The sequence below is a fragment of the Gymnoscopelus microlampas genome, assembly GCF_963454915.1.
Source record: "Gymnoscopelus microlampas genome assembly, chromosome: 6".
Taxonomy (NCBI): domain Eukaryota; kingdom Metazoa; phylum Chordata; class Actinopteri; order Myctophiformes; family Myctophidae; genus Gymnoscopelus; species Gymnoscopelus microlampas.
Window position 1 is genome coordinate 38845173 of NC_139943.1, and position 23537 is coordinate 38868709.

The following is a 23537-nucleotide window of genomic DNA, read 5'->3' on the forward strand; positions in this document are numbered from 1 at the left end:
ACATGCCACTAGCATCCCTATTCTGGGCGTGCCATTTCGCTGTGAATATTCAGTGAAAATATTATACAAAGTATAGATGGTTTAAGTGAAAAGTGAGGTCACAGTTATTTTTGTAGTTGTAACTAATGTCTTAGTCACACCAACTTGGGACTTCTTGGGAAGCACTTTTGTTCTAATTGAAGTATTTATAAAGATTGCTATTTCCAACGAGACAGACCATTACCACTCAAGGACATGCACACAAGCAGCGTGGCTTTGTTCACAAACTGCAGGTGTCACATACAAAAAAGACCTGGAATGTTGGTGTTTATCAGAAGTTAGCCATAGCATGACATCATATTTACGTACAAATAACGTTGGTGCACATCATGATACTGTCACGTTATGCCACTTCAATTCACTTAATGCATCTTGTGTGTGATAGATATTCAAGATATTTTTGGGGCTTTTTCTGCCTTTAATGATAGGAAAGTAGGCTGACAGGAAATGGGGAGAGAGGTGTGGGGGTGACACACAGCAAAGGTCGTCAGGAACGGGAGTCCCAGACGCCAACCGTCTGGGCCTTTAATGTTTTTTTAACCACTTTCAACCTTGTGTCCTTATTATAAATGTCATTATAGACAAAACATTTTACAAAAATAGCTGATCTACAAGTTCACAACATGTCACAATGAAGTATATAGGGTTTAAGAGTTTAAGAGTTTTTTTAATATATTTTTGAGGCTTTTCTGCCTTTATTGGGTACAGTTGAGAATGACAGGAAACAGGGAGTGACACGCAGTAAAGGTCGTCGGGCTCGGGAATCGAACCCACGATTTGCTGTTGTGCTGCATTTGTGCTATCACCTGGCTGATTGTCATTGTGCTCTGTGGAGTGCACTGATTGGTAAGGAACTGATTCAGGGCTTTGTGCTGAAGTGTGTGCTTTCTTTGTCATCTACATCAATGTTTCAAGCATTTTTTTCCTGGACAGGTATTTTTTGGGAGGCTGCAGTGATATTTCAGGTCTGGAAAAAGTCAGTTTTGATAAGATAATTTGTATTTCCCATTGCTTTGTTAGAAATAAAGCATCCAGTCTGAGAACTACTGATGGTCCCTTTGAAGAACAGAACAAGTGTGATAGTGATTTGTTTTCACGGTTTTCACCATTGTTGCTTGTACGTTCTCTATCATACGAGGAAGACAGCTAATAGCTATAGCCCCTTTAGCTCATCTGATCCACCCGCCACTATGTCCACCTCAACAAGGGTCATAGGGGTTATGGTGGGGTCATAGGGGTGAGTGCGAGGGTGTTTTCTGAGGAGTGTTCTGGGGTGTTTGGGGTGCTAATCTCCTGCCCTCGTGGTTGAGTGGTCAGGCTGAATCGAGGGGCAGGTTGTTTATCTTGAGGGGACCGCGTTACCCAGAATCCCCTCCACAGCTGGATAGGGCACGCTCAGTTGAGCTGTCAGCTCGCAGAGGCTAGCACTGCTGAGGGCTAACACAGCTCTGTGCAAACCCACAAAAGAGCAAATATACAGACATTCCTCTGTTTGCTTTTCATTATCATTCCCCAGACAAGATGCAAAAAGGGAAGCTTCAAATGGTTCATTTCAATGGTTATTTATTAAATGTAAAATATCTTTAGCACAGATTAAAAATCAGACACCTCCATCTATCTTAAAACACCACAGGTTGAAAAGAAACATTCCTGAAATAGAATCACAATCCCTTTGGAGTCCCACTTTCAGGATAGCTAGTCCACAAGGCTGGGGCCGAGGGCTGAGGCAGTCTGGGACACTACTCCACCTGGTCTCTGTGGCCGGTTGGGGGCTGACAGTGACATTGTGAGAAAGTACAATACAGTACAAGGATCTTTTTGTGCCACTTGTTGATCAGACTTGCACACAGTAAAAATCCTGTGTTCATTTAACTCAGAGCGTGTACAAAAGTAACCAAGTGAACCGTGACGGGTCGATTTGGTTACATTTGAGGATTTTACCGTGCACATTTCTTCTAATCTATATACTATTTACTGCAAATAATTCTAAGAATTTGCTCATTACACAGAGCTACGCAGTGTCTCAGGAAGTTTAGTCAGTGACATTTAACTATTTGAATTTCAAAATGCTTTCCTTGCTGATATGTAAATTATTTTCTGATGCAATAAACCCCACCCAGCTGGTACTTGAAGCAGGTTTTAAACCTGCGGGTTTTGGGTTGCAGAACGCACCTCTAGGGCTTCCTCACATGACAAAGTATGCTCTATCAAGTCCTCCTCATTCTGTCAACACATCCCCAATAGACGTTGTGTAGTGCTGTTGATTCAGAGTGCCATCTCAGAGGTCAGTTGACTTAAAAATGTAACCGCCCCACACACACACGCACACGCACACGCACACACACACACACACACACACACACACACACACACACACACACACACAGTACACACACACACCTTAATAACCCTCGTGTCCATTCTGCCTCAACCCTCGCTGCGGTACAAACACCGACTGACAACAACTGACACAGATGGTGAGCAGAAACACAGTTAAGGACAGGCAAAGGAAGAGTACCCACCCACTGGAGTAAGAAAACAGTTAATACTCTACATACACACTGTCCAACAGAGGATATTGTCTGACAATATTATCCACTCTTTTGTCACGTTTTTTATTTTATTTCAAGTTTGTAATTTTTTTTCTACTTTTTTTTTATAGTTCTTTTTTTTTTACCAGCACATGCCATATGAGAATTTGTTTTGCTTTGCTTTTCTTTTTTTTTTCTTTGTTTTGGATTATAAAAGTACCTGAAAGAATTGCTAGATTATCAGCATGCATAGCTGTTTGGTATTTACAGGATGTTAATATATACAGAGGGGTGGGCCCAAAAACAGACTGCTCTACAGTACTGGGTTTATTTACATCCGGGTCATGGGGTCAGAGGGAGAGAGAAGAGGTCAATGACATAACTACAGATGTTGGAGGGGTGGGGGAGAGGGGTCACATGCAAAGGGTCAGAGAACGCTCACACATTATAGCCGAGTACAAGTTGGATGACGAGACCCAGGACAGAACACGGCAACGTTATTATATATTGTACTCTACACTGTAGACGACATGGATCCCTCGGTCACCCTCTTGGCTTCTGGATGCGCTCCGTAACGAGCTGTCAACAACCCATTATTGCGTAACACTGCACAATGACGATTTCTGCGGGCGAGGTCCCCGGGCGTCGGACGCGATGTCGAGATTGGAAGACTTGGATCTGATCCCAGAGCAGTAGCAGAGGTGTATCACGGGGACTAGAGGCTTGCCTTATTGCTGCTCATATACATGGTACAATCCTCAGTGTTCATGTTATTTGTAACTCTGAGAGCGTGCAAATGGACCGCGTCAGGGTCCATTTGCCGGTTACCTTTGTACGCTCTCTTTGTTAAATGAACATTGAGGATTGTACTGCAGTTTTTAGCCACTTTCAACCTGGCGTCCCTATATTGGCATATCGGGTATGTCTTTATAGGCAAACAATTTCCAAAATTCTCAAAAGTAGCGAAAATCTTCTATTTATGCTATACGTCATAATTATGACTAAATATATAGGGCTTACTGTAAGTCGTTAAAATAATGTGTCCGTATTCTCTTATCATTTTGGGGGGAGATTTTTCTGTTGCTTTGGTGTGACATGTGTCATATTGCTATGGTGTTTTTTCCCCCTAGACATCTCTTTTCCTGTGTTCCCTCCTATCTCCTCCCACATGACAGTGCGAATAGACAGCAACCCCCCAACCCCACACACACATACCCCACCTAGAAACTACTGTACACAAAATGAGTGATTTTACATTTAAGCTGCAGGAGACAGAAAGACACACAGAGAAATCCATAGGTTTTTGTAGACACCTAAATTGACAGGTATTATCTACATTACATGTACACATACAGTAGGTTCCAAATCATTGATACAACCTTTCACGTGTATTGCACAGACAGATTCAACGGCCTAAATTCTAGCTTGTCCTAAGCGTGTGTGTGTGTGTGTGTGTGTGTGTGTGTGTGTGTGTGTGTGTGTGTGTGTGTGTGTGTGTGTGTGTGTGTGTGTGTGTGTGTGTGTGTGTGTGTGTGTGTGTGTGTGTGTGGGGGCCAGCAAGTGGTTGTGTTCATGCATGCATTGCACATAGAAAATGTGTTTCTGGGTGTGTGAAATGCCATTGTGAAAGACCCCCCCCCTCCCCTCACTTTCTTCCCTTAAATCTTACTATAGCAACTCCCCCGCCTCCTCCAAGACACACACACACACACACACACACACACACACACACACACACACACACACACACACACACACACACACACACACACACACACACACACACACACACACACACACACACACACTGTGATAAATGGCGTTGGTGGGTGGCTGAGCATGTTAATGTCTAATCTCATCAGCCTTATCTCCTAGAGAGGTCACAGGGTCAAGTGGCGAGGGGGGATGAGCTAAACACCAATCAGATAGAACACTACTGCTGCTCTCACAGACACTCACTATGCTGTACTCATAGACATACTGCACAGAGACACCACTCACTACTAACGGGACTTTTAGGTTAACTGTACTGGAACAACTAGTCAGTTTTACTAGCCAAACAGCCACGGTCAAATCTTCACTGGGAAAAAAGTGGATCCGAAGGCATAAATGTGAATAATAATAAACCCTAGCGTCAAGAATCTGGATGAGGAATATGAAAGCCTTGTGGTCAACACTTCGACTCGGTTCCAAAAAAAACTTCAGTAGCCGGACACAAACGTCCTTCTGAAAGTCATGAGCTTGTTCAAGCATCTGTGAGTCAGAACCTTCAACCCAGGCCAGAAGAAAAAAGAAGAAAAAAAAAAACAGCCTGAAAACTTCAGTGGAGTTTTCTCTCTCTCTCTCTTTTTTTTCAAAAGGCATTTAGCTCTTTTAGGTGACCTAAATCAGATGCCCTAGCAGAGGTGAGGGAGCCTGTGAGGCGTGTGAACCGACACGCAGGGCTGAGACACTGCTTGGCATTTGGCTGGCCTTTGATATGGCAGGCCTGGGTGGCGGCGGATGGAGTTATCACCCCGCTGGCAGGTGAGACAGACAGCGGCACACAGAGAGATGGCTGCCTTTTCATCCTCTCATCATACGAGACTTCAAACGCTCTCAAATCTTGCTGCCACAACGTCTCTCTCTCCCACACACATACATACACGCACGCATGCACGTACGCACGCACAAGCGCGCGCGCGCGCGCACACACACACACACACACACACACACACACACACACACACACACACACACACACACACACACACACACACACACATACACACATACACACACACACACACACACACACACACACACACACACACACACACACACACACACATACACACATACACACACACACACACACACACACACACACACACACACGTTCTTCCTGGAGGAAGTTTACTCAAATCTTGGAGGGGGAGTTTTATGTGTATGTGTGTACAGTACTGTATGTGCGTGTGTGTGCGTGCGTTTCTTAATGAATGTGAAAGTGGTTTGTGTTCTTATGTGAACTACGGCGTATGCATTCATATGCATGTTTTTTTGTGTGTGTTCAAAGTGAAACCCTTAAAGCCTCAGTGGCTCTTTTCAGTTAATGTGCATCTGTAATACAAAGTGTGTATTACAGTTCAGTGGTAGGGATTCTGTGCAAAGCAGTGTAAGCTAAGAAGCGCTACAAAGTGCGCATTTGTCATGTGGGTCCATGTACGGACAGTGTGTGTTTGTGTGTGGGGGGGTGTGTGGGGGTGTGTGTGTGTGTGTGAGTGTGTGCGCATGCCCGCATTTGAATTTATGCGCAGTTGTCTCAATGGGTGCCAGCGCTCTGTGCTTAATGCTAAGTCCACGCCATGTCACATCAGCATCTGTCTGTGACTCTGCCATTCTCTCTCTCTCTCTCAACCCCATCTCGCTCACGTTGGCCGATAAAGAGGCCAGCCATTTTATGTGGCTGTATAGAAGTTGTCTCCAGCCCAGAGCTTTGCAGGGAAGCCGTCACAGCAGCTTTTAGCCAGAGCCACAACATGAAAGATGCCTCTTTGAACATTCAGGCTCTGTGAATGTGTGTGTCTGTGTGTATGTACTGTATATGTGTGTTAATTCTCTCTGATGCGCTTCTTCTGCTGCCGTTTAAAATGCCAAAGAAATCTTGCCTCCCGCAAAGAAGATTCCTGCTAATTACTGTCTGGATGGGAGAGGGTGGGTGTATTAGAGAACTTAGCAGGCCGCGTCTAAATACTGTCTTGGTTATTTATATGGTATGCCTCCTTGTGGTACATGAAGTAAAGTCGATTCCTGGGTGCCAGAGAGCCGTGTGATCTTTGAGATTTGACTTGAGAGAGGATTTACAGAGTAAGAAACAGAGGGAGAGTCTTGGTTCTTGCATGTGTACGTACGTGTGTGTGTGTGTGTGTGTGTGTGTGTGTGTGTGTGTGTGTGTGTGTGTGTGTGTGTGTGTGCGTGTGTGCGTGTGTGTCTGTACTGTCCTGTACTGTCTGTGTAAGTGTGTAAGATATCGCTTCCCTAGATATTCCTAAAAAAGTTAACTTTTTGGATAAATAAACACAAACATACACATGGAACCCTATTGTCACATTGTTTGCCAACAGTAATTCTCTACTTGAAATGCCTGACTTCAACCAATGGATACATGTCGCGAAAATATACATATTCATTAGGACCCATCTGCTTTTACAGTGATTCACAAAACCCTCCAGTGTTTGTCGTTGTCAGAGAGGAGCTACTGTGGTTGGCTCTCACCTCTCCTCTACGAGTCTGTACATCAGCATGCACACCGTCCCATAGCCATGAGTCCTGTACACTCCAGATAGAGAAATAAATATATGTATATAAATATATGTACAGCACAGGGTTATGTTTTTTTTTTTTTTTTTTGCTTTTTTCCCCTTGGTAATATGACCCAGTCTTTATGGGTTGAAGGAGATGGAGAGAGAGAGCGAGAGAGAATGCATGGAGTCTTTGAGTGGAGTCGGGGTTTAATTGTGTGTGTGTGTGTGTGGGTGTGGGTGTGTTTGCCGTTCTCCTGTAGCCTTCAGCATGTGTAGCTTGTGTGTTGTAGCTGTGTGTGTGTGTGTGTGTGTGTGTGTGTGTGTGTGTGTGTGTGTGTGTGTGTGTGTGTGTGTGTGTGTGTGTGTGTGTGTTTGTGTGATTGTGTGTGTGTGCGTGCGCATGTGCGTGTGTGTGTGCGTGCATTGTGTGCATAAAAAAAGAGGACAAGGCCGCGAAGGCGGTCTCCAAGGTCTGTCTTGAATTTCTCGTGTCCATTTGATGTCCCAGTGTCTCCACGTGTATGAAGATCTGCCTCCTTTGTTTCTGTCAGAGTTTGGTGCTGTGGTCCTGATCGTCCGGTCCCTCTGTGTGTCTCTTTGTGTCCCACAGCAACAGGGGGCAGCCACCACGGTGTACTGTGCCGTCGCTCCGGAGCTGGAGGGCATCGGAGGGATGTATTTCAACAACTGCTTCCGCTGCCTGCCGTCCACTCAGGCCCAGGACCTCAGCAGCGGCGCCAGCCTCTGGGAACTAAGCGAGCAGCTGGTCTCAGAGAGGCCCGCCGGCATCCAGTCCCTCTGACAGACACACAAGACCCACCAACCAGCCATCACCAACACCGGAGAAGTGTGTGTGTGTGTGTGTACAGTATGTGTGTTGGGGGGGGGGGGGGGGTGTACTAGCCAAACAGCCACTGTAAAATCCTCAGTGGAACAAAATGGACCGGAATGGACCCATAACTGAACCACAGAGGATTTTACTGTGGGGAATCAAAGATGACAATGGATTGTTAATTTGAACTGAATTAAAACAAAAGACTATTGTCATTGCACTGTACAAGAGAGCTGCCAAAACATTGGAACTCCATGTGGATTATGTCACTACTGGGGGGGAGGGGGCTAAAAACACAGCACATATATACTGGAGGGCTAATCATATACTTCACTCTATTAAATGAATCTATTAATTGAGCTCTGTCCAGCGCTGCTGTGTTAGTTTACAATGGGAGAGGAGAAGAACATTAGCCAGGATGTCTCTTGGGGAGGCAGTCAGGGATCACCAATAGTCTTTTTCTGTGTGTGTGTGTGTGTGTGTGTGTGTGTGTGTGTGTGTGTGTGTGTGTGTGTGTGTGTGTGTGTGTGTGTGTGTGTGTGTGTGTGTGTGTGTGTGTGTGTGTGTGTGTGTGTGTGTGTGTGTGTGTGTGTGTGTGTGCGCGCAAGTGTACGTGTGTGTGCATGTGTGTGTCTGTATCAAGTCTCCTTCATGTCAAGACCATCCATTTTAAAAGGGAAAAGTTGAAATAAGCAAATTACCTGTCTAACATTGCAGGTTAACTAATGAAACATACACCCTTACAACATGTCATCCCAGCAGTAGTGCACTCTATGACGAAAAGTTCCTCTTCCCCTATTTATGTCTGTATATCATTTTGGTATCTTCCCATCTACATAGATGTTTCTTTTTCCTACTGAAATACAGCATTAGAGGTTAACCATTGTGCTAACTCTTTATGGACATAGAAGAAATAAGGAGGAATGGATATTTATGACACTCATGGCTAGATACATTATTATGCAATAGTATTGTTTCATATCAATGTTGCCTTTTGTTTTTCTGTACAATATTTACATGATAAATCAATGCTGGGCATGTGCTAAAGGGGTGTGGACATGTATTTTCTTTTTCCTTCTTTCTGTCTGCTATTTGAGTCAACCTACTGTACGTACGTAATCAATAATGTATTTATACTCTGATAAGTCTTAGTTACAATTTGGAGGTATATGTGGTTGGATACAGGGACAAAACTGCGTCTTGATGTTGGCCGAGAATCTTGCTTTTCCAAAAGTCCAAAGATTTGGATTCCTCCATTGAGATCACTTTTGTATGCATTTTTTCCTTTCTTTGCATGGTCATCATTTCGTCTCGTGTCACTCTGGCTTAGGGGCTTGGTGGCGAGTCGGGTGTTCTGAAGAACCTGCAGGGACGTTTGTTTTATGGGGTTTTTGTTTTTTTCGGGAGACATTGTGCTTTATGGCAGTCTGCATGCCGTAGGTCGCTCTTGAAAAATCAGCATTCCAGTGTCATGATACCTGTGAAGAACAGAAAGAGAGAGAGAGAGAGAGAGAAGGTTCAATAAAGATCTGTTTGTAATACAATGACTTGTCTGTAAGTCTTTAATGCACATTATACCACAGTGGAAGTCCATTCATTTGAAGGCCATTAGGGGGAGTTGTTTGTGTAGAGACCTGACAGTTGAGCAGCATATATTGATCTCTGACTTAGCAAGACTGCTATACCAAAATGAAAAAATGTATACAGAGTCAGATTAGGGGCAGAAAGATTATTGCTTCGAGGCGTTGTTGATCCATTCGATAAAACAATTAATAAACCAATAAACCAGAAGCAATTTCCCTGCTTGCTGTGGTCATACATCCATTTCTGGACTTTTACCAGGAAGAAAGCAAGGCCTTGGAAAGGAAAGACAGCTCAACCAGCCAATCCTCATAACGCTGACCTGCATTCTCACACATGGTTGGTCAGCTGGATGACTGCCTGAGAGTGTGGCTCAGCCTATTAGGAAAACAGCAGAGGCCTGCTTTTCCATATGGCCACGCAGGCACGCACACAGGCATGCACACAGGCACGCACAATCAGTCCCAATAGCAAGGCCCACTGACAAGAAGCTCTAGGTTACACCATGGGTCATGTAGCCACCCCTCCTAATACACATCTGAACTTCTCCCCTCTCTCTGTCTCTCTTTCTCTCTCTCTCTCTCTCTCTCACACACACACACACACACACATGCACGCACGCACGTCAGTTAGTTAGTCGTGCAGTGCGTTTACACGCTAGCAGCCAGCACAGAATCTGATACCAGCGAATGTTCTGTCCTGTTCAGTTCAGTTCTAATCTGTACTGTACCAGGAGCACAGGTGTTCTTATCACTGTCCTTTCACAGCACAGGACATACCTGGAACACAGATACATGACTCACACACTCACACTCTCTCTCACACACACGCACACACAAGCACACATGCACACACACAGAGCATTGAGCCCACACATACAGTAGCAGGTTCATTCTTAAAAACCTAGAAACAAAAAAAGGCAGGGCCTGCAAACTCATAGGCAGTCATATATAAATCTGACTCGTACATCTTGATCAGATGACCCCAGAAATAACGTATACTGATTTGTGTGAGTTTTGTACAAAATCGGTAGGAGTAGTAGCACAATGTGTGTTTTGAAACACACGTTGAAAACACAAAATGGCGAAAAATGTAATCTGGCACAAATGGCCAGGGCCTGTATGTTCAATCTAATGTTGCAAAATATGTTTGGCTTATCTGAATTACTCTATGAGTAGACTGAGAGAACGAGCCCAATCGATGGTCTTGAAGGGCGGATCCAAACGCAGGCGCTGGATTCCAACGCCGCTTCCTATTGCTTCACCAATCTATGCCCCCCCCCCCCCCCCCCCCCCCCGGCCTGTGCACGGAGCACGCTGATGTCACCAAATTTAGAGCGACGCCCCTCTGCACTCTGATTGGTTAGGAGATAACAAGGTCCTAAGACCAGCGTTCCTCCTTTTTTGTAACAAAAAAAATCACACCCTGTGTGAAGGAAGCGGTGCCTTTGGGGCGGGGCTTCACTCATTTCAGTTCGTCCCTATTGGTGGTCTGAGTCCACTTACCAAATTTTTACGTGGTAGCATGCTGCAAACTGGAATGGTGGCTGTTTTAAGCCCAGCCAATGGGCAGACAGAGGGGGCGGGGCTTAAGTAATTACAGTTTTTCCCTATTGGTGGTTTTAGTCCATGTACAAAATTTGTACTCCCTAGCATGCTGTGAACTTGAGTTATGGCTGTTTAAAGGCCAGCCAATGGGAAGACAGAGGGGGCGGGGCTTCAGCAATTCATGCTCGTCCCTATTGGTGGTCTAAGTCCACATACCAAATTTGGACTTGGTGGCATGCTAAAAACTGGAGTTATAGCTGTTTAAAAGCCCGTGCTCATCCCGTGCTTGGGGGTCCCTGGACCCCTCTTTGATAACGTCAGCAATTCATGCTCGTCCCTATTGGTGGTCTAAGTCCACATACCATATTTGGACATGGTGGCATGCTGCAAAGTGGAGTTATAGCTGATTAAAATCCCGTGCTCATCCCGGGCTCAAACGGGCGGACGGACATAACATGTGCTGGGGGTCCCTGGACCCTGCTTGGAGAACTTCAGTGATTCATGCGGGTCCCTATTGGCGGTCTAAGTCCACATACCGAAGTTGGACTTGGTGGCATGCTGCAAAGTGGAGTTATAGCTGTTATAAAATCCCGTGCTCATCCCGTGCTTGGGGGTCCCTGGACCCCTCTTTGATAACTTCAGCAATTCATGCTCATCCCTATTGGTGGTCTAAGTCCACATACCATATTTGGACTTGGTGGCATGCTGCAAACTGGAGTTATAGCTGTTTGCGCATCCCAGGCTGAAACGTACATACGGACAAAGTCAAGTGTAGAGCGGTTGGCACCGCTAAAAATCACACCCTGTGTGAAGGTAGCGGCGCCTTTGATACATTATGTCATCGATATGTGTTTATAATGTGTTTATACTTTATAGCCATGTAGAGCTCGATGAATGTTAGGGACCAAAAAAATCGTCACTACAAAGTACTACCAATCAACTCTAAATTGCCTGAAACACACTCCTAACAGGTTTTTGGGGGGACGATTTTGGCCTCCACACTTAGTGATTTTTTCGGATTTAACTTTCGTTTCGGTAGTGACCAACTTTCGTTTCGGTAGTGACACAATGGTGAAATGTACTAAGTCCAGAGCTCGATGAATGTTAGGGACCAAGAAAATCGTCACTACAAAGTACTACCAATCAACTCTAAATTGCCTGAAATGTACTCCTAACAGGTTTTTGGGGGGACGATTTTGGCCTCCACACTTAGTGATTTTTTCGGATTTAACTTTCGTTTCGGTAGTGACCAACTTTCGTTTCGGTAGTGACACAATGGTGAAATGTACTAAGTCCAGAGCTCGATGAATGTTAGGGACCAAGAAAATCGTCACTACAAAGTACTACCAATCAACTCTAAATTGCCTGAAACGTACTCCTAACAGGTTTTTGGGGGGACGATTTTGGCCTCCACACTTAGTGATTTTTTCGGATTTAACTTTCGTTTCGGTAGTAACCAACTTTCGTTTCGGTAGTGACACAATGGTGAAATGTACTAAGTCCAGAGCTCGATGAATGTTAGGGCCCAAAAAAATAGTCACTACAAAGTACTACCAATCAACTCTAAATTGCCTGAAACGTACTCCTAACAGGTTTTTGGGGGGGGCGATTTTGGCGTCCACACTTAGTGATTTTTTCGGATTTAACTTTCGTTTCGGTAGTGACCAACTTTCGTTTCGGTAGTGACACAATGGTGAAATGTACTAAGTCCACCCATGTGTCACGTGAAGCTTGACCAATCACTTTGTTGACGGGTCTGACCAATCAGAACGTTGACGGGTCTGACCAATCAGAACGTTGACGGGTCTGACCAATCAGAACGTTGACGGGTCTGACCAATCAGAACGTTGACGGGTCTGACCAATCAGAACGTTGACGGTGAACACGGACAAAGTCAGGTATAGAGCAGGATCCGCTCGCGCCGCTAAAAAATCAGGATTCCAATAAAAAAAAATAGCTAAAATAGCCGATCTACAAGCTCAAAACGCGTCGCAACTTTTGTGTGACATAGAATGGCATAGTGAGTGTGGAAATATAGTGGCCCTCTCCATTATTAGAGTTGCCCACCCCTGAGCTAGAGATATGTTGCTTCTCAAACCAGAGGTTAGGGGTTCAAACCCAAACTCAAAATATTGAGCCTAGCTCACCCCCATTCTCTCACTGAATGCCAGGCTGCCCAAACACACACCTCACCTGACATAAACTAAAGGTGATGAGGGGACACACAGCAGGAGCTAATCAATCAATTAGGACGTGGGACATCGAAACAAAGCGTGGGAAAAACCAAACAAAAATAAGATCAACAAGCAAAATATACCTACACCAGGGGTCTTCAACAGGGGGTCCGGGACCCCTAGGGGGTCCTCAGAGTTACTACAGGGGGTCCGCCAAAACTTTGTGTGCTATGATTATTATTTTTTTACATTAACCACTTGAACCCTAGCATCCCTTTTCTGAGGAGAACTTTAGCCAAAAATAGCAGATCTACAAGCTCACAACGCCTCGCGCTGCGAGGCGTTGTGAGCTTGTAGATCGGCTATTTTTGGCAAAGATGTAGAGGTGTAGAGGGTAAAAAGAAAACAAAAAAGTTTAATCTGAAACACAATTTTATACAATTATCGAGGGGGTCCCTGCTTCATCTTTCTCTCAGCTAGAGGGTCCTTGGCCTGAAAACGTTGAAGACCCCTGACCTACACTATAGGTGTTTTTTCATGTTTGTAGCTGGCTGTAATCTTTCACTGAAGAGCATGCAGGGCAATGCTCAAATACACACAACAGTTCTATAGTGGTAAAAAAAAAAACAGTCAGACCTCTGTACCCTGCACGGTTTAACTGCTTCAGTGAATCTGAGATTCCTTGGACCATGTCATTCACTCATCTCTCCATCGCAGCTTCTTGCTCTCAGGAGAACCTGTTCCGCTGTCGTCAGCCTCCAGCACAGATGTACGCCCAGGCAAGGATAACTTTTATTACAGTTTGTAAAAGTGACAGTTTCATGCTCATTGTCTGATGTGACTTTAAGGTTGACATGTAAATCAGTGTGAATGCTAATGTGCACTTCATTGTCATCATCAATGTATGATTATTTGTCTAATTGTTTGTTTTTAATGTCACCTTTTCTTCAATAAAGCCCTGCCAACTACACCATATGGCCTGTTCCTTGGAGGAGTTGATGCAAAAAGGACTTTAGCTTGTTATTAATTCAGTTCCTATTGACATTATGAGAAAAGTCATACTAAACTCGTACTGTCATAAAAAATGAAGTCATACAATACTTTAGTATAAACAAAATGCCATACAGTCCTGTCGTTAAAAAAAAAACTTTGTTCTTGTCAGCCTAAATTGTTCACAGCACAGCTATCTATTTTTATATTTCATTCTTGTGGGTTGTCAGGGTGACTGGTGTGGTTGTCATGGTTACTAACCATGTGTCATGTGTGTCAGAATGATTGGAGGGCGGAGTGTGTCATCAGTGGAGATCTGGCCCACCTGGACTGTCCTCTATAAAAGAGGTGGCTGGACTTCATTCTTGTTCTCTCTCACCGTGAAGCTCACTGGGAGCACTCCAGCCTTTTGGATTTTGCTTGTCAAAGAACAAGATCACTGTGGTAGAGGTTTGGGTTGTGTAGTTACCTTGTCATGATGTAACTCCAAAGGTGAACAAGAAATCTAAAATAATTGCTGTATAATAATTGAATAGAAATTGATCATTCAAAATATGCTCCTCATTGACATTGTACGTTGAAACGGCTCTCAAAGTCACTCTTTTAGCACGTAAACGAACACAAACAAAGCTGATTCAGTCAATATAGAACATCACCAAACCCAGTACTGTTTAAAAAAAAAAAAAAAAAATCAACTTCCTGTTGATTTTACTATTTGAAGATCCAGATCCGCGGATCCAGTCCGAGTTCTTTTTAATAAAAATAGCAAAATCAACAGGATGTTAGCATTTTTATTTATAAAACAAACGGTACTGGGTTTGATGATCTATATAGTCTGAATCAACTTTATTTGCGTTCGTTTGTGCTAAAAGAGTGACTTTGAGAGCTGTTTCAGCCTACAATGTAATTCATTGAGGAGCATATTTTTTTATTATCAATGGAGCAATTATTTTAGATTTCTTGCCCACCTTTGGAGATGCATCATGGCAAGGTAACTACACAACCCAAACCTCTACCAAAGTGGTCTTGCCCTTTAAGCACTGTTAACCACCCCAGTATCCATATTGTGGGTATAGCTTTAGCAGAAAATAGCCGATCGACAAGCTCACTGCGACACGTTGTGAGCTTGTCGATCGGCTATTTTCAGTCAAAACTTTCCTCATAATAACACAAAACAGAAAATACACTAGTATTGAGCCCTGAGGCTCACCGGTTACCCATATGGGGTTAAGTTAGTTTTAATAAAATAATTTAAACGTTCTTTGTTTGTGTGAGTTTCCTCATTTTGTTACAAACTCAGCTGTTTGCAACACTCTTGGTTGGTTGTTGCAATAAATACATTACATTTAAGTGGCTGAATTTATGTAATTTGTTATCCCTGAGTCACTAGAATACCTCAAAACGAAGTATGGAGCTCGGCCTATAATTGATCCTTGTTTTGATTGATATGCTGCATGCCATGAGTGCGAAGTGGTATTTTCTTAAACTTAATTCAGTTAATCATAGAGGATCTGTGGTCATAATACAGCACTGTATTGAGGAACTTGAGGAACTATAGTTGGAAACTTAAGACATATTTTCTAATGTCCAGTCCAAAGTGAGAACAATGTAGCCTACTTGATTTAACAGCAAAACTGCTATAGTTTTGATCATCTGAAACTAAGGAATTTATAAATGACAAAAAGGGTATGAATTTTTATGACATTACGAAACATCTCTCTGTTTCCTTTCAATGAAAGTGTAAATCTGGGTTCAGACTCAGCCAGAGTAAACGTTTTCTAACAGATGGTTTTAAACAACCTAAATCTCAGTCGTGTCATAATGAACCCTTTCCCTGATCATCAGAGGGTGTATCTAGTAGATCCAGTCATTCTGTCAGGGGTAGAGGTGTTTGCTGTGGATTTTCATCTTTTGACCTGTCACCTCTTGCTTTCACTTTAAATATAACCTCGAAATCCTAATTAATGTGAAAGGCCTGGTGGTGCAAGAGTAAAGCATAGGCTTCACAAGCGGATGGTGGTGGGTTTGAATCTTAGTCAGGGAAGATCTCAATTTTCGGTCTTTTTAAGGCGAGAACCATGGATGAAGCCCGCCTCCCTCCTCACGCCCTCTTTTAGCTCCGGTAGGAGAGGGAGGAGCATGGAGGGAGCCCACCTCCAGGGGGAGGAGCTTAATACATTTACATATTAATTAAAGATTTTTATTTTAGTATTTTTTGTGATTTTATGGCCACTGTTTTTTTTCACATGAATTTGTTTGAGACATTTTTTTATTGTTTTTTTTCATCACCAGTTTGTATTGACCACAGCTCCATTGTTTTTTTGTTGTATTACCCTTTTAGTTTTTATTTAGTAGTTGTTTTGAGTGAGCTTTGAACCTCGAACCTTTAGTTTGTGAACCTTTGATTTATCTTTTAAGCCACGCTGGCATACAAGGTACAATTGGGAACGTCATCCTTAACCCGCCTTTTAGAATTTAGATGGACAGTGTGAAAATGTTCTTCAGGAGCCTTGAACTCCAAATCTTCTACTTTCAGAACCTGTGTTTAACTCTTGAGCCACGCTGGCATGGAAAGTACGATTGGGAACGTCATCCTTAACCCGCCTTTTAGAATTTAGATGGACAGTGTGAAAATGTTCTTCAGGAGCCTTGAACCCCAAATCTTCTACTTTCAGACCCTGTGTTTAACTCTTGAGCCACGCTGGCATGGAAAGTACAATTGGGAACGTCATCCTTAACCCGCCTTTTAGAATTTAGATGGACAGTGAAAATGTTCTTCAGGAGCCTTGAACCCCAAACCTTCTGCTTTCAGACCCTGTGTCTATCTCTTGAGCCACGCTGGCATGGAAGTTACAATTGGGAACGTCATCCTTCACCCGCCTTTTAGAAGTTAGATGGACAGTGAAAATGTGCTCCAGGAGTTTCGAACCTTAAACCTTCGGTTTATAAACCCCAGAGTTTTCTCTTGAGCCATGGTGGCATGAACCATGCAACTGAGAACATAATACTTAAACCACCTTTTCAGGATTGAGATGGACAATGAAAATGTTCTTTAGGAGCTTTGAACCTTAAACTCTTTGGTTCATAAACAGTGACACATCTCTTGAGCCACAGAGACATGAAACATTCAGATGAGAAGGAAATACTTATCCTTTTAGTATTTAGATGCACAGTGTATTTCTACATTAACTTCACCACTTAAACCCTCTATTCTTAGTAAAGTTGCAACTTTACTTTCCCGCATGCCTTGTTACCATCTACACCAAATCTTTTCACAAAGAATTGTCAATCTACAAGCTCACAACACGTCGACACATTGTATCTCGAAATCCTAATTAATGTGAAAGGCCTGGTGGTGCAAGAGTAAAGCATAGGCTTCACAAGCGGATGGTCGTGGGTTTGAATCTTAGTCAGGGAAGATCTCAATTTTCGGTCTTTTTAAGGCGAGAACCATGGATGAAGCCCGCCTCCCTCCTCACGCCCTCTTTTAGCTCTGGTAGGAGAGGGAGGTGCATGGAGGGAGCCCACCTCCAGGGGGAGGAGCTTAATACATTTACATATTAATTAAAGATTTTTATTTTAGTATTTTTATGGCCACTGTTTTTTTTCACATGAATTTGTTTGAGAATTTTTTTTATTGTTTTTTTTCATCACCAGTTTGTATTGACCACAGCTCCATTGTTTTTTTGTTGTATTACCCTTTTAGTTTTTATTTAGTAGTTGTTTTGAGTGAGCTTTGAACCTCGAACTTTTAGTTTGTGAACCTTTGATTTATCTTTTAAGCCACGCTGGCATACAAGGTACAATTGGGAACGTCATCCTTAACCCGCCTTTTAGAATTTAGATGGACAGTGTGAAAATGTTCTTCAGGAGCCTTGAACCCCAAATCTTCTACTTTCAGACCCTGTGTTTAACTCTTGAGCCACGCTGGCATGGAAAGTACGATGGGGAACGTCATCCTTAACCCGCCTTTTAGAAGTTAGATGGACAGTGAAAATGTGCTCCAGGAGTTTCGAACCTTAAACCTTTGGTTTATAAACCCCAGAGTTTTCTCTTGAGCCATGGTGGCATGAACCATGCAACTGAGAACATAATACTTAAACCACCTTTTCAGGATTGAGATGGACAATGAAAATGTTCTTTATGAGCTTTGAACCTTAAACTCTTTGGTTCATAAACAGTGACACATCTCTTGAGCCACAGAGACATGAAACATTCAGATGAGAAGGAAATACTTATCCTTTTAGTATTTAGATGCACAGTGTATTTCTACATTAACTTCACCACTTAAACCCTCTATTCTTAGAAAAGTTGCAACTTTACTTTCCCGCATGCCTTGTTACCATCTACACCAAATCTTTTCACAAAGAATTGTCAATCTACAAGCTCACAACACGTCGACACATTGTATCTCGAAATCCTAATTAATGTGAAAGGCCTGGTGGTGCAAGAGTAAAGCATAGGCTTCACAAGCGGATGGTCGTGGGTTTGAATCTTAGTCAGGGAAGATCTCAATTTTCGGTCTTTTTAAGGCGAGAACCATGGATGAAGCCCGCCTCCCTCCTCACGCCCTCTTTTAGCTCCGGTAGGAGAGGGAGGAGCATGGAGGGAGCCCACCTCAAGGTGGAGGAGCTTAATACATTTACATATTAATTAAAGATTTTTATTTTAGTGGCCACTGTTTTTTTTCACATGAATTTGTTTGAGATTTTTTTTTACTGTTTTTTTTTCATCACCAGTTTGTATTGACCACAGCTCCATTGTTTTTTTGTTGTATTACCCTTTTAGTTTTTATTTAGTAGTTGTTTTGAGTGAGCTTTGAACCTCGAACCTTTAGTTTGTGAACCTTTGATTTATCTTTTAAGCCACGCTGGCATACAAGGTACAATTGGGAACTTCATCCTTAACCCGCCTTTTAGAATTTAGATGGACAGTGTGAAAATGTTCTTCAGGAGCCTTGAACCCCAAATCTTCTACTTTCAGACCCTGTGTTTAACTCTTGAGCCACGCTGGCATGGAAAGTATGATTGGGAACGTCATCCTTAACCCGCCTTTTAGAATTTAGATGGACAGTGTGAAAATGTTCTTCAGGAGCCTTGAACCCCAAATCCTCTACTTTCAGACCCTGTGTTTAACTTTTGAGCCACGCTGGCATGGAAAGTACAATTGGGAACGTCATCCTTAACCCGCCTTTTAGAATTTAGATGGACAGTGAAAATGTTCTTCAGGAGCCTTGAACCCCAAACCTTTGGCTTTCAGACCCTGTGTCTATCTCTTGAGCCACGCTGGCATGGAAGTTACAATTGGGAACGTCATCCTTCACCCGCCTTTTAGAAGTTAGATGGACAGTGAAAATGTGCTCCAGGAGTTTCGTACCTTAAACCTTCGGTCTATAAACCCCAGAGTTTTCTCTTGAGCCATGGTGGCATGAACCATGCAACTGAGAACATAATACTTAAACCACCTTTTCAGGATTGAGACACATCTCTTGAGCCACAGAGACATGAAACATTCAGATGAGAAGGAAATACTTATCCTTTTAGTATTTAGATGCACAGTGTATTTTTTACATTAACTTCACCACTTAAACCCTCTATTCTTAGTAAAGTTGCAACTTTACTTTACCGCTTGCCTTGTTACCAATCTTGTCAATCTACAAGCTCACAGCACGTTGACACATTGTAAATCTTGACAAATGTTTGCCGCCAGAATAGGGATGCTGGGCCTTACTTCTCCCACCACTGCTGAAGAGCATACAAGACATTAGACAACTAAGAAACCCCAATGGTGCAGTTAGAGCATACATGGGCAACTGGCGGCCCGGGGCCACACGCGTCCCCCACCCTCACTTAAAGCGGCCCGCAGGTTTTGGCACGATTTTGGCCTCCACACTTAGTGATTTTTTCGGATTTAACTTTCGTTTCGGTAGTGACCAACTTTCGTTTCGGTAGTGACACAATGGTGAAATGTACTAAGTCCAGAGCTCGATGAATGTTAGGGACCAAAAAAACTTCACTACAAAGTACTACCAATCAACTCTAAATTGCCTGAAACGATCTCCTAACAGGTTTTTGGGGGGATGATTTTAGCCTCCACACTTAGTGATATTTTCGGATTTAACTTTCGTTTCGGTAGTGACCAACTTTCGTTTCGGTAGTGACACAATGGTGAAATGTACTAAGTCCAGAGCTCGATGAATGTTAGGGACCAAAAAAATCGTCACTACAAAGTACTACCAATCAACTCTAAATTGCCTGAAACGTACTCGTAACAGGTTTTTGGGGGGACGATTTTGGCCTCCACACTTAGTGATTTTTTCGGATTTAACTTTCGTTTCGGTAGTGACCAACTTTCGTTTCTGTAGTGACACAATGGTGAAATGTACTAAGTCCAGAGCTCGATGAATGTTAGGGACCAAAACAATCGTCACTACAAAGTACTACCAATCAACTCTAAATTGCCTGAAACGTACTCCTAACAGGTTTTTGGGGGGACGATTTTGGCCTCCACACTTAGTGATTTTTTCGGATTTAACATTCGTTTCGGTAGTGACCAACTTTCGTTTCGGTAGTGACACAATGGTGAAATGTACTAAGTCCAGAGCTCGATGAATGTTAGGGACCAAAAAAATCGTCACTACAAAGTACTACCAATCAACCCTAAATTGCCTGAAACGTACTCCTAACAGGTTTTTGGGGGGACGATTTTGGCCTCCACACTTAGTGATTTTTTCGGATTTAACTTTCGTTTCGGTAGTGACCAACTTTCGTTTCGGTAGTGACACAATGGTGAAATGAACGAAGTCCAGAGCTCGATGAATGTTAGGGACCAAAATAATCGTCACTACAAAGTACTACCAATCAACTCTAAATTGCCTGAAACGTACTTCTAACAGGTTTTTGGGGGGACGATTTTGGCCTCCACACTTAGTGATTTTTTCGGATTTAACTTTCGTTTCGGTAGTGACACAATGGTGAAATGTACTAAGTCCAGAGCTCAATGAATGTTAGGGACCAAAAGAATCGTCACTACAAAGTACTACCAATCAACTCTAAATTGCCTGAAACGTACTCCTAACAGGTTTTTGGGGGGACGATTTTGGCCTCCACACTTAGTGATTTTTTCGGATTTAACTTTCGTTTCGGTAGTGACCAACTTTCGTTTCGGTAGTGACACAATGGTGAAATGAACGAAGTCCAGAGCTCGATGAATGTTAGGGACCAAAATAATCGTCACTACAAAGTACTACCAATCAACTCTAAATTGCCTGAAACGTACTCCTAACAGGTTTTTGGGGGGACGATTTTGGCCTCCACACTTAGTGATTTTTTCGGATTTAACTTTCGTTTCGGTAGTGACCAACTTTCGTTTCGGTAGTGACACAATGGTGAAATGTACTAAGTCCAGAGCTCGATGAATGTTAGGGACCAAAAAAATCGTCACTACAAAGTACTACAAATCAACCCTAAATTGCCTGAAACGTACTCCTAACAGGTTTTTGGGGGGACGATTTTGGCCTCCACACTTAGTGATTTTTTCGGATTTAACTTTCGTTTCGGTAGTGACCAACTTTCGTTTCGGTAGTGACACAATGGTGAAATGAACGAAGTCCAGAGCTCAATGAATGTTAGGGACCAAAAGAATCGTCACTACAAAGTACTACCAATCAACTCTAAATTGCCTGAAACGTACTCCTAACAGGTTTTTGGGGGGACGATTTTGGCCTCCACACTTAGTGATTTTTTCGGATTTAACCTTCGTTTCGGTAGTGACCAACTTTCGTTTCGGTAGTGACACAATGGTGAAATGTACTAAGTCCAGAGCTCGATGAATGTTAGGGACCAAAAAAATCGTCACTACAAAGTACTACCAATCAACTCTAAATTGCCTGAAACGTACTCCTAACAGGTTTTTGGGGGGACGATTTTGGCCTCCACACTTTGTGATTTTTTCGGATTTAACTTTCGTTTCGGTAGTGACCAACTTTCGTTTCGGTAGTGACACAATGGTGAAATGTACTAAGTCCAGAGCTCAAAGAATGTTAGGGACCAAAAAAACTTCACTACAAAGTACTACCAATCAACTCTAAATTGCCTGAAACGATCTCCTAACAGGTTTTTGGGGGGATGATTTTAGCCTCCACACTTAGTGATATTTTCGGATTTAACTTTCGTTTCGGTAGTGACCAACTTTCGTTTCGGTAGTGACACAATGGTGAAATGTACTAAGTCCAGAGCTCGATGAATGTTAGGGACCAAAAAAATCGTCACTACAAAGTACTACCAATCAACTCTAAATTGCCTGAAACGTACTCCTAACAGGTTTTTGGGGGGACGATTTTGGCCTCCACACTTAGTGATTTTTTCGGATTTAACTTTCGTTTCGGTAGTGACCAACTTTCGTTTCGGGAGTGACACAATGGTGAAATGTACTAAGTCCAGAGCTCGATGAATGTTAGGGACCAAAAAAACGTCACTACAAAGTACTACCAATCAACTCTAAATTACCTGAAACGTACTTCTAACAGGTTTTTGGGGGGACGATTTTGGCCTCCACACTTAGTGATTTTTTCGGATTTAACTTTCGTTTCGGTAGTGACCAACTTTCGTTTCGGGAGTGACACAATGGTGAAATGTACTAAGTCCAGAGCTCAAAGAATGTTAGGGACCAAAAAAACTTCACTACAAAGTACTACCAATCAACTCTAAATTGCCTGAAACGATCTCCTAACAGGTTTTTGGGGGGATGATTTTAGCCTCCACACTTAGTGATATTTTCGGATTTAACTTTTGTTTCGGTAGTGACCAACTTTCGTTTCGGTAGTGACACAATGGTGAAATGTACTAAGTCCAGAGCTCGATGAATGTTAGGGACCAAAAAAATCGTCACTACAAAGTACTACCAATCAACTCTAAATTGCCTGAAACGTACTCCTAACAGGTTTTTGGGGGGACGATTTTGGCCTCCACACTTAGTGATTTTTTCGGATTTAACTTTCGTTTCGGTAGTGACCAACTTTCGTTTCGGTAGTGACACAATGGTGAAATGTACTAAGTCCAGAGCTCGATGAATGTTAGGGACCAAAAAAACGTCACTACAAAGTACTACCAATCAACTCTAAATTGCCTGAAACGTACTCCTAACAGGTTTTTGGGGGGACGATTTTGGCCTCCATACTTAGTGATTTTTTCGGATTTAACTTTCGTTTCGGTAGTGACCAACTTTCGTTTCGGTAGTGACACAATGGTGAAATGTACTAAGTCCAGAGCTCGATGAATGTTAGGGACCAAAACAACGTCACAACAAAGTACTACCAATCAACTCTAAATTGCCTGAAACGTACTTCTAACAGGTTTTTGGGGGGACGATTTTAGCCTCCACACTTAGTGATTTTTTCGGATTTAACTTTCGTTTCAGTAGTGACACAATGGTGAAATGTACTAAGTCCCGAGCTCGATGAATGTTAGGGCCCAAAAAAATCGTCACTACAAAGTACTACCAATCAACTCTAAATTGCCTGAAACGTACTCCTAACAGGTTTTTGGGGGGACGATTTTGGC

At 42.9% G+C, this 23537-nt stretch overlaps 2 protein-coding genes across 2 annotated transcripts in view; one reads left to right on the forward strand and one right to left on the reverse strand.

Moving 5' to 3' along the window:
- The window catches only part of wwox (WW domain containing oxidoreductase), a 194838-nt gene extending 185609 nt beyond the window's left edge, over nucleotides 1-9229 (forward strand). Inside the window, exon 9 of the mRNA XM_084059169.1 lies at nucleotides 7464-9229. Within this exon, the coding sequence (XP_083915295.1) occupies nucleotides 7464-7655 (192 nt within the window). The 3' untranslated portion in view covers nucleotides 7656-9229. The remainder of the gene's footprint in view (nucleotides 1-7463) is intronic.
- The window catches only part of LOC311046678 (transcription factor Maf-like), an 81322-nt gene continuing 66875 nt past the window's right edge, over nucleotides 9091-23537 (reverse strand). Inside the window, exon 3 of the mRNA XM_084059170.1 lies at nucleotides 9091-9163. The gene's annotated coding sequence lies outside the window, so the exon portion shown is untranslated. The remainder of the gene's footprint in view (nucleotides 9164-23537) is intronic.